This window comes from Bombina bombina, chromosome 8 (genome assembly GCF_027579735.1).
Source record: "Bombina bombina isolate aBomBom1 chromosome 8, aBomBom1.pri, whole genome shotgun sequence".
NCBI lineage: Eukaryota > Metazoa > Chordata > Amphibia > Anura > Bombinatoridae > Bombina > Bombina bombina.
The window spans coordinates 145,627,538-145,640,375 of NC_069506.1; the positions used below are offsets into that span (position 1 = coordinate 145,627,538).

At 35.2% G+C, this 12,838-nt stretch overlaps 1 protein-coding gene across 2 annotated transcripts in view; it reads left to right on the top strand.

Annotated features, from left to right (window-relative positions):
* Window positions 1–12,838, top strand: part of LOC128638583 (myosin-10) — a 516,403-nt gene that overhangs the window by 486,790 nt on the left and 16,775 nt on the right. For both annotated transcript variants that reach the window (XM_053690629.1, XM_053690628.1), the window contains exons 25-37: window positions 684–807; window positions 1,480–1,651; window positions 1,760–1,972; window positions 2,087–2,231; window positions 3,338–3,544; window positions 4,354–4,458; window positions 4,571–4,723; window positions 4,909–5,157; window positions 5,475–5,687; window positions 5,799–6,011; window positions 6,166–6,327; window positions 6,497–6,625; window positions 6,849–6,937. In XM_053690629.1, the coding sequence (XP_053546604.1) occupies window positions 684–807; window positions 1,480–1,651; window positions 1,760–1,972; window positions 2,087–2,231; window positions 3,338–3,544; window positions 4,354–4,458; window positions 4,571–4,723; window positions 4,909–5,157; window positions 5,475–5,687; window positions 5,799–6,011; window positions 6,166–6,327; window positions 6,497–6,625; window positions 6,849–6,937 (2,174 nt within the window). The remainder of the gene's footprint in view (window positions 1–683; window positions 808–1,479; window positions 1,652–1,759; window positions 1,973–2,086; window positions 2,232–3,337; window positions 3,545–4,353; window positions 4,459–4,570; window positions 4,724–4,908; window positions 5,158–5,474; window positions 5,688–5,798; window positions 6,012–6,165; window positions 6,328–6,496; window positions 6,626–6,848; window positions 6,938–12,838) is intronic.

Consider the following 12,838-nt stretch of genomic DNA (forward strand, 5'->3'; position numbering starts at 1 on the left):
TTAAGCTGAAATGTTTTGGAGTTGTTAAAAGGAGGTAAAAGGGGCCCTTTAGACAGGAGAACCAGACCTCATCAGGTAAATTAGTTGGGTGGTCAAAGTCCCAGAACATGGAGGAGGGGTTGTGTATGTGGGAGGGGGTTCTCTCTTCACTCCAGAGCTGGCTTCTTACATACCTTGTATAAGCCTTATAATAATGATCGAAAAACCAGGTGATATAGACTAATCACTCTTGCTGTCTCTCTAGAATGGTATCATCCTACAACATATATGATTAACCTAGGAACATCCTATATAGATACTGGACTTATTTTCTCTTGGTCTCTAGGGGTCTTTTAATTGCAATTATTATACAACTATAGCCTTGTTCTGTTACCTTTGCTGTTACTGTTGTTAAAAATGTAATAAAGCTTGTTGAAAAAAATAGTGGTTGTTCCATGAACCTACTTATTATAATCATTCTTTTGGAGGTCTGTCCAGCTGTAAGAGTTGTTTTTCTCAGCCACTGGACTATTTACTTTGTTTTAAGATACATTTTTCATGGAAACTCAAAAATGTAATTGCTTCTCTTTCATATGTTTGATTTCCCACATGCAGGATAATATGGAAGTGATGGCCTTTTTGTGTATACTTTTATATATTGCTAAACACCTAAAATGATGCAATATAAATTACCTTTATAACAGGAAAGGAAATTGCTAGAAGACCGAATTGCTGACTTTACTTCTACTATGGCTGAGGAAGAAGAAAAAGTAAAAAGTTTGAGTAAACTGCGCAACAAATATGAGGCTATCATTGCTGATATGGAAGGTGAGGAAATGCAAATGTTCTGTTAAAGCAATATCATGTGTTTGCATTCAACTGAACTGCAATTTACAAATTTACTTTAGTATCAAAACATAAAGGCTATGACTGATTTGCATTCTGTTTAAATTCTAGAATAAGAGCGCTATTGATTTAACTTGAGCAGCGTTAACCTCAATAGTGCTAATATTTTTGCACTCCACTTGTAATCTAGGTCATAGTGTGCACTGCTAATGTTGCTCAAGTTAAAATCAATAGCACTTTTATTTTTGTGCACACACTATAAGTGTTATTGCGTAGGCGAAAGGCTAACATCTGGATGTCTGATAGTGTTGGAGAGCTATATCCTTCACACTGTAGACTTCTATAGGGTCACACTAAAAAATACATGTCTGCTATCGCTTAAACACTAAACCAAAGGTGCACTAAACCTCCACTCAAAAAGTCAAGTTCTTCACTTACTTATATAGCTTAGTGTTGAATTGAAATATAAGTTAAAAGCACTGCACACATATACACACAAACTTACATACATACATACACATGTATACATACAAACATACTTTGCCTTTTATTATATAGGATAACTATTTTTTGTCTTTGTGTTACAATTATTGTTTCAGTGAACCATTTTGTTTGAATTAATGAATACTTATAAAAATATTTAATACGTTTTAGATCGCCTAAAGAAGGAAGAGAAAGGAAGACAGGAAATGGAGAAGATGAAAAGAAAGCTGGATGGAGAGACATCAGATTTAGCGGATCAATTGCTTGAGCTTCAGCAACAGATTGAGGATCTAAAGCAGCAGCTGGCCCGAAAGGAAGAGGAGCTACAGGCTGCTCTTGCCAGGTACCTGATGACATCACACATCATCATTTGTAGTTCTCGTTTTTTGTGAATTATCCCAGTATGCCTTTTACTGGATAACCAGCTTTCATTTATTGCATCCATGCGCAGAGTTGAGGATGAAGCTGGACAGAAGAACAGTTTGCTGAAACAGCTTCGTGAGTTACAGTCCCAGCTTGCTGAACTACAGGAAGATTTGGAGTCAGAAAAGAGTGCACGGGCGAAAGCAGAGAAGCTCCGTCGGGACCTGGGAGAAGAACTAGAAGCACTGAAAACCGAACTGGAAGATACTCTAGATTCCACAGCAACACAACAAGAACTCAGGCAAGAGATCTACCTAATATTAATACCAACATTTTGTCATTTACATCTCTTACATCCTCAGCTAGGACTTTTGCTGTGTTTGCATTTCATACTTATCATATGTGCGATTTTCAGGTCAAAAAGAGAGCAGGAAGTGACGGAACTTAAGAAAAATATGGAGGAAGAGGTCAAAGTTCATGAAGCACAGGTCCTGGAAATGCGTCAGCGGCATACACAAGCATTAGAAGATGTGTCTGAGCAGCTTGAGCAAACACGCAAGGTAAAGATTAGGTTCAAAATTAAAATATTTCTGTTGTACTGTGGATGAGCCTTAAAGTACATTAAATATAGATATGGTGTGACGTGCATAATGTTTTATTTAACTACTATTAAATTAATATATAATGGCTGTCATTTAATATATCTTCTGATAGTTTATATTCAGAGTTTAAAGGGACTGCATTGATAACCACTAGCAAAAGGTCAATGTATCCCTTCCTCTTGGAATAACTGTTCTAATTAAGCAAGATCTAGATGTGAGTTTAATATGGTCACTTATCTCAGCTGAATAATACTTTTTAAACTAGGTCTTATATACCAACCTTGAATGTGGTTTCTGCTTTTTGGTGCTTTTGGACATTGGAGTGAGCTAAAACAGAAAGATTCTGGTCTATCTTTGTAGAATATAACGGACACTGAAATGATGAGTCTGCCAAATGGGAACAGTATTTGAATCCATATGTTAAAGGGACTTTGCTGTGCAAAAAGTATATGCTCTAATTTGTTAGATCTAATTTTTTTCTCTATTCTGGAACTGTACGTGTTTTAACCCTGCAAAGAGATTAAGCACATAAATAAATTCTCGCTTAACAACTGCTGAGAAATACTTGTCCTGAGCAGGAAACAGCCAGTAAGCCAATTGACAGCGGCAGTCAGACGACCCAGCCAATCACTGGGCTACCACTGGAACTACAATGCTTGTGTCTCCCAAGTAGGACTTGGGAAGTGTTGGTTAAACATTTAGTGTTCCAGAATGAGTACTTTTTCCTCTGCAATGTCCCTTTAATCTTTAATTTGTTAGTATTGTGCATTTGATATTCAATGAAAATAATGAAATCATAAAATAAAAGAAAGTACAAATGTATGTGTTGGGGGGGGATAACTTGCCTAAAGAAAAGAATATTCATGAAAAAGAGTGATTGTTACTTCGTATGGTGCAATCATAGCTTTTTAATTAGTCTTAGTGAAGGCTACAGCATTTGTGTACAGTTTTCTACGTGTATATCTAAAGAAATTGTAAGTTACTATCAACATAACATGGGTACAGTTTTGTGCAATCATTTTGAGTATCCTGTTTTTATACACTGATATGTCATTTCTCCTTAGTTCAAAGTAAATCTAGAAAAGGCAAAGCAGACCCTGGAGAGTGAGAACATTGATCTGTTAAAGGAAGTTAAGGCTCTCCAGACATCTAAACAGGATTCCGAGCAGCGGAGGAAAAAACTAGAGGCTCAGGTGTCAGAACTGCAGGTCCGCGTCTCAGAGAGTGAAAAGGCTAAAGGCGAATTAGCCGACAAACTGTACAAGCTGCAGGTAAGGCAGATAAAGAATAATTGATTATTGAATAATATGTATCATTTGGAGGGAAAGTTAACATTGTGAAGATCATTACAACCTTTTTTTTTTTGTATAATATATACTTTACCTTATGCCATATTATTACATTTAACAGCAATCTCACTGATTTTAGTTCATATTATATATTCTAGGCCCTAAAAACATATACAATCATTTAAATAAACTAGAGCAGTCTGCTATGAAATAAAATGGTGTATAGTTTCGGGGGAAATTAAGGAAGAACTTTATGTAAAAGGCAGTATTTGCAGGTAACAACTTCCAGTGAAGCAAGAAAAATAAATAGAAACAATGCAATTTCAGATAAACCTGAAGCTATATTTAAATTTAAGACCAGAAATAACTTTTTATTCACTACAATTAAATCCAAAGAAATGGAATTCAGCCTCATTTAGAAAAGTAGAAATCCTTTATTAATTCCACAACATGGGTAGAGTGACAACTTTCGGGCCACCTATTGGTGTTTAGTATGTCAGCCGACATGACTAAGGGCCAATAGGTGGCCCGAAACATTGTCCCAAACCCATGTTGTGGGATTAATAAAGGATTTCTACTTTTTCAAATGAGGCTGGATTCCATTTATTTGGGTTGAATTGTATGCAGGAGTTGGCAAGCCCTAGATTCTGTGCCTCTAACTGGTGGGTGCTGTTCCCTTGAAATATATAACTGCTTTTTATTCAACTAGACAGTTATAATTAGACTGGTCACCTACTGAGCATTCTTTTTTTTATGTTATACGTATATCTGCTCTGCTCTGTTTTTGACAGACTGAATTGGAGGGAGTGTCAGGGACACTCGGATCCACAGAATCAAAATCTATCAAATTAACAAAAGACCTATCTACAGTGCAATCACAGCTTCAGGATACTCAGGTAAGGCTTCTTTATGTTGTGCTATTTTTGTTGTGCTTTTGTTTCATTTTTGTTTGAATGCTCCTACATAATTTTGATATTGTGTTTAACTTGTTTTTGGATACAATTGCAGGAACTGCTGCAGGAGGAGACGAGGCAAAAATTAAACTTCAGCTCTCGGTTAAGGCAATTAGAAGAAGAGAAGAATAACCTAGCGGAAAATCTGGAAGAGGAGGAGGCAGTGAAGAACCAGCTCAATCGTCAGATTCAGGCTTTGCAACAACAGGTAATGTCCAGATTCTTATATATAAGGTTGCAAAGTGATGCAAACCAATTTTTTTTTATTTTTATGTAGTAAAAAAATAATCTGTTAGTGACAAATTGCACCTTTGCTTATGATGCAATGATTTATCATTCTAATATTTTATCTTTTTCTACTCTCCTCAATACCTTTTTCTTTCCAAATAATAGCTACTCGAGTCCAAGAAGAAAATGGAAGAACATGGTGGTGCAGTTGAAGGTCTAGAAGAAGTGAAGAAGAGAATGGCAAAGGAATTAGAGCAGATGCACCACCGATTTGAGGAAAAACATCAAATCAACGATAAGCTAGAAAAGACCAGAAATCGGTTACAACAGGAGCTTGATGACCTTATGGTCGATCTGGATAATCAGCGGCAAATTGTTTCAAACTTGGAGAAGAAACAGAAGAAGTTTGATCAGGTGAACATTTCTACATTATAGTTAGAGTTAATGATATAAACTGAACACAAAGTGTAGGGTAATTTTTTTTTAGTTTGTTTCTCAACAGTACATTACTCAGGTCAGCAGTGTAATGTATTCTGTAGAACTCCATAGGATTCATAGATATTTTGAAGAGGAAGATAGAGAAAAGGCTAAATAGAAAAAAAATGTAGGGTTAGTGTGATGCATGACTGTGCTTAGACATTGGTATTGTTATAGTCCATGTTTTACACTTTGGTGAATATAATTCAACCCCTATATATTTAATTCACATATTTACTATCTCTGCCTGTTAGATGTTAGCAGAAGAGAAGAACATATCTTCACGTTACGCGGATGAGAGAGATCGTGCAGAGGCTGAGGCTCGTGAGAAGGAAACAAAGGCTCTGACTTTGAGTCGAGCATTGGAAGAAGCTCTTGACATAAAGGATGAGCTAGACAGGCAGAACAAACTGCTGCGAGCTGAGATGGATGACCTTATCAGCTCTAAAGATGATGTTGGGAAGAATGTAAGTGATTGCACATACTACTCATTTCTTTCCAGAACATAATTATGGTTTATTTCACAGTGAGGTAGTGGAGGTAGTTGACTATGTTATGTCTTCAATCTGTACTTACAGGTCCATGAATTAGAAAAGTCTAAAAGAGCATTGGAACAACAAGTCCAGGAAATGAAGACCCAGATAGAAGAACTAGAGGATGAACTTCAGGCCATTGAAGATGGAAAACTCCGCCTGGAGGTCAACATGCAAGCTATGAAAGCTCAGTTTGAAAGGGACCTGCAAAACCGTGATGACTCAAATGATGAAAAGAAGAAACTACTGGTTAAGCAGGTGAGAACATTTTAAATAATTAGAAAAGCTGTTATACATAGATACAGCAAATGGTAAATAACCACTCCAAACAGCATAAAACCATGTGACATTCATTAATTTTAAATGCTGTGATTACGAATTGTATTGGTAATTGGCCTCTTACATATGATAGGTGCGAGATCTGGAGGTAGAGTTGGATGATGAAAGGAAGCAAAAGGCTCAGATTGCAGCTGCTAAGAAAAAACTTGAAATGGACCTTCAAGACATGGAAGCCCAGATTGACACAGCTAACAAAGGTCGCGATGAAGCCATCAAACAGCTCAAAAAACTACAGGTATCGACTTTATTCTGATGTATCTTTCTGCTACATTTTTTATTTTCATTGTTTGCTCATGATCTATTTATATTTCGTAAGCAATTGTAGTAATCAATGCATTATTACAAATTATACGTGAGCAAGAAAAAGTGTTTAGATATCTACTTAAGTGACATTAATATTACAGCTGCAATTGAAAGAAGTGTGGCGTGAAGTGGAGGAGACTCGAACATCTAGAGAGGAGATCTTCATTCAGTCCAAAGAAAATGAGAAGCGACTTAAGAGTTTGGAGGCAGAGCTGCTTCAGTTGCAGGAGGTAGGTCATGACCCCTATAAGTGCCCTTGTCTATACATTTCCAACTCTGCTCAGAGTACACAATATTTTAATATTTAAAAATACTGCACTCAGTTATTCATAATGTGTTGATGCACACCAGGAATACTCACAGTCTATTGCTTAGAACACTATTTCTTGATGTTTTTACTTTGTGTTTTTTTCTTTCCATTCTTAAAATGTTTAATTGCTGCCTTGTTTACAGGAATTAGCGGCTGCTGAGAGAGCGAAGAGGCAGGCACAGCAGGAGAGAGATGATCTAGCCGATGAGCTTGCCAATGGTGTCAGTGGCAAGTAAGGGAGCTCCCAGTTGTGCTAACCAAATATAGTCGTTATACCCAGAAACCACTATTCATCAATCCGGGCACTAAAATAAAGTGATACAAAATATAATTAAATCAGCTTACTTTACTGGTGAAAATATCATCAGTTACAATTTTGGGATATAAAACCCAATTTTTTTCTTTTATGATTCAGATAGAGCAAGCGGTCTTAAACAGCTTTCTAGTTTTCTTCTATAGACTATTATGAATATTTGTTTGTTCTCTTGGTATCTTTTTGTTGACCAGCAGGGACGTAAGCTTAGGAGCTGGCCCATTTCTAGAGCACTATATGGAGGCAGTTTTGCAAGAATTTTGTCCATTTGCAAGAGCATTAGAGAACAGCGCTTTTTCTGCCGTGTAGTGCTCCAGATACCTACCTAGGTATCTCTTCAGCAAAGAATATCATAAGAACAAAGCAAATTTGATAATAGAAGTAAATTGGGGGGAAAATAAAATTGTATGCTCTGTCTGAATAACAAAAGAAAATGTTTGTGTTTCATTTCCCTTTAAGTAAAAGTTGAAATGTTTTTAGCTGATCTCAAGCTATTGCTTGATTTATTCACACCTACCATTCACTTTATGGTTCTCTTGTAACTGAGAATCTGACCCCTTTGTTCATTCAATGTCTTTAATTATGCTTTGAGATCTATATACAATACAGTGCTCATCTGTACAACATGTCTATAAAAGCAATATACAGTATATTGCACATCTGTACAGCATGTCTATAAAAGCAATATACAGTATAGTGCACATCTGTACAGCATGTCTATAAAAGCAATATACAATACAGTGCACAGCTGTACAGCATGTCTATATAAGCAATATACAATACAGTGCACATCTGTACAGCATGTCTATATAAGTAATATACAATACAGTGCACATCTGTACAGCATGTCTATAAAAGCAATATACAATACAGTGCACATCTGTACAGCATGTCTATATAAGCAATATACAATACAGTGCACATCTGTACAGCATGTCTATATAAGCAATATACAATACAGTGCACATCTGTACAGCATGTCTATAAAAGCAATATACAATACAGTGCACAGCTGTACAGCATGTCTATATAAGCAATGTACAATACAGTGCACATCTGTACAGCATGTCTATAAAAGCAATACACAGTATATTGCACATCTGTACAGCATGTCTATATAAGCAATATACAATACAGTGCACATCTGTACAGCATGTCTATAAAAGCAATATACAATACAGTGCACATCTGTACAGCATGTCTATATAAGCAATATACAATACAGTGCACATCTGTACAGCATGTCTATATAAGCAATATACAATACAGTGCACATCTGTACAGCATGTCTATAAAAGCAATATACAATACAGTGCACAGCTGTACAGCATGTCTATATAAGCAATATACAATACAGTGCACATCTGTACAGCATGTCCATATAAGTAATAAACAATACAGTGCATATCTGTACAGCATGTCCATATAAGTAATAAACAATACAGTGCATATCTGTACAGCATGTCCATATAAGTTATATACAATACAGTGCACATCTGTACAGCATGTCCATATAAGTAATACACAATACAGTGCATATCTGTACAGCATGTCCATATAAGTTATATACAATACAGTGCACATCTGTACAGCATGTCCATATAAGTTATATACAATACAGTGCACATCTGTGCAGCATGTCCTTAATATACAATACCGTGCACATCTGTACAGCATGTCTATATAAGTAATATACAATACAGTGCACATCTGTACAGCATGTCCATATAAGTAATAAACAATACAGTGCATATCTGTACAGCATGTCCATATAAGTTATATACAATACAGTGCACATCTGTACAGCATGTCCATATAAGTAATATACAATACAGTGCACATCTGTACAGCATGTCTATATAAGTAATATACAATACAGTGCACATCTGTACAGCATGTCTATATAAGTAATAAACAATACAGTGCATATCTGTACAGCATGTCTATATAAGCAATATACAATACAGTGCACATCTGTACAGCATGTCTATATAAGTAATATACAATACAGTTCACATCTGTACAGCATGTCTATATAAGTAATAAACAATACAGTGCATATCTGTACACCATGTCTATAAAAGCAATATACAATACAGTGCACATCTGTACAGCATGTCTAAGCAATATACAATACAGTGCACATCTGTACAGCATGTTTATATAAGTAATATACAATACAGTGCACATCTGTACACCATGTCTATATAAGTAATAAACAATACAGTGCATATCTGTACAGCATGTCCATATAAGTAATATACAATACAGTGCACATCTGTACAGCATGTCCATATAAGTAATATACAATACAGTGCACATCTGTACAGCATGTTTATATAAGTAATATACAATACAGTGCACATCTGTACAGCATGTCCATATAAGTAATATACAATACAGTGCACATCTGTACAGCATGTTTATATAAGTAATATACAATACAGTGCACATCTGTACAGCATGTCCATATAAGTAATATACAATACAGTGCACAGCTGTACAGCATGTCCATATAAGTAATATACAATACAGTGCACATCTGTACAGCATGTCCATATAAGTAATATACAATACAGTGCACATCTGTACAGCATGTCCATATAAGTAATATACAATACAGTGCACATCTGTACAGCATGTCCATATAAGTAATATACAATACAGTGCACATCTGTACAGCATGTCCATATAAGTAATATACAATACAGTGCACATCTGTATAGCATGTCTATATAAGTAATATACAATACAGTTCACATCTGTACAGCATGTCTATATAAGTAATATACAATACAGTGCACATCTGTACAGCGTGTCTATAAAAGCAATATACAATACAGTTCACATCTGTACAGCATGTTTATATAAGTAATATACAATACAGTGCACATCTGTATAGCATGTCTATGTAAGTAATATACAATACAGTTCACATCTGTACAGCATGTCTATATAAGTAATATACAATACAGTGCACATCTGTACAGCATGTCTATAAAAGCAATATACAGTATAGTGCACATCTGTTACAGCATGTCTATATAAGCAATATACAATACAGTGCACATCTGTACAGCATGTCTATGTAAGTAATATACAATACAGTGCACATCTGTACACCATGTCTATATAAGTAATATACAATACAGTGCACATCTGTACAGCATGTCTATGTAAGTAATATACAATACAGTGCACATCTATACACCATGTCTATATAAGTAATATACAATACAGTGCACATCTGTACATGTCTATATAAGCAATATATAATACAGTGCACATCTGTACAGCATGTCCATATAAGCAGTATACAATACATTGCACAACTGTACAGCATGTCCATATAAGTAATATACAATACAGTGCACATCTGTACAGCATGTCTATATAAGCAATATACAATACAGTGCACATCTGTACAGCATGTCTATATAAGCAATGTACAATACAGTGCACATCTGTACAGCAGGTCTATATAAGCAATGTACAATACAGTGCTCATCTGTACAGCATGTCTATATAAGCAATATACAATACAGTGCACATCTGTACAGCATGTCCATCTAAGCAATATACAAAACAGTGCACATCTGTACATGTCTATATAAGCAATATTCAATACAGTGCACATCTGTACAGCATGTCCATATAAGTAATATACAATACAGTGCACATCTGTACAGCATGTCCATATAAGTAATATACTATACAGTGCACATCTGTACAGCTTGTCTATAAAAGCAATATACAATACAGTTCACATCTGTACAGCATGTTTATATAAGTAATATACAATACAGTGCACATCTGTATAGCATGTCTATATAGGTAATATACAATACAGTGCACATCTGTACAGCATGTCTATATAAGCAATATACAATACAGTGCACATCTGTACAGCATGTCCATCTAAGCAATATACAAAACAGTGCACATCTGTACATGTCTATATAAGCAATATTCAATACAGTGCACATCTGTACAGCATGTCCATATAAGTAATATACAATACAGCGCACATCTGTACAGCATGTCTATAAAAGCAATATACAATACAGTGCACATCTGTACAGCATGTCTATATAAGTAATATACAATACAGTTCACATCTGTACAGCATGTCTATATAAGTAATATACAATACAGTGCACATCTGTATAGCATGTCTATATAAGTAATATACAATACAGTGCACATCTGTACAGCATGTCTATATAAGTAATATACAATACAGTGCACATCTGTACAGCATGTCTATATAAGTAATATGCAATACAGTTCACATCTGTACAGCATGTCTATATAAGTAATATACAATACAGTGCACATCTGTACATGTCTATATAAGTAATATACAATACAGTGCACATCTGTACAGCGTGTCCATATAAGTAATATACAATACAGTGCACATCTGTACAGCGTGTCTATATAAGTAATATACAATACAGTGCACATCTGTACACCATGTCTATATAAGTAATATACAATACAGTGCACATCTGTACAGCATGTCTATGTAAGTAATATACAATACAGTGCACATCTGTACACCATGTCTATATAAGTAATATACAATACAGTTCACATCTGTACAGCATGTCTATATAAGCAATATACAATACAGTGCACATCTGTACAGCATGTCCATATAAGTAATATACAATGCAGTGCACATCTGTACAGCATGTCTATATAAGCAATATACAATACAGTGCACATCTGTACAACATGTCCATATAAGTAATATACAATACAGTGCACATCTGTTCAGCGTGTCCATATAAATAACATACAATACAGTGCACATCTGTACAGCATGTCCATATAAGTAATATACAATACAGTGCACATCTGTACAGCATGTCCATATAAGTAATATACAATACAGTGCACATCTGTACAGCATGTCCATATAAGTAATATACAATATAGCGCACATCTGTACAGCATGTCTATATAAGCAATATACAATACAGTGCACATCTGTACAGCGTGTCTATAAAAGCAATATACAATACAGTGAACATCTGTACAGCATGTCCATATAAGTAATATACAATACAGTGCACATCTGTACAGCATGTCTATAAAAGCAATATACAATATAGTGCACATCTGTACAACATGTCTATAAAAGCAATATACAGTATAGTGCACATCTGTACAGCATGTCTATATAAGCAATGTACAATACAGTGCTCATCTGTACACCATGTCTATATAAGTAATATACAATACAGTGCACATCTGTACACCATGTCTATATAAGTAATATACAATACAGTGCACATCTGTACAACATGTCTATATAAGCAATATACAATACAGTGCACATCTGTACAGCATGTCTATGTACGTAATGTACAATACAGTGCACATCTGTACACCATGTCTATATAAGTAATATACAATACAGTGCACATCTGTACAGCATGTCCATATAAGTAATATACAATACAGTTCACATCTGTACAGCATGTCTATATAAGCAATATACAATACAGTGCACATCTGTACAGCATGTCCATATAAGTAATATACAATGCAGTGCACATCTGTTCAGCGTGTCCATATAAATAACATACAATACAGTGCACATCTGTACAGCATGTCCATATAAGTAATATACAATACAGTGCACATCTGTACAGCGTGTCTATAAAAGCAATATACAATATAGTGCACATCTGTACAGCATGTCCATATAAGTAATATACAATACAGTGCACATCTGTACATGTCTATATAAGTAATATACAATACAGTGCACATCTGTACAGCGTGTCTATATAAGTAATATACAATACA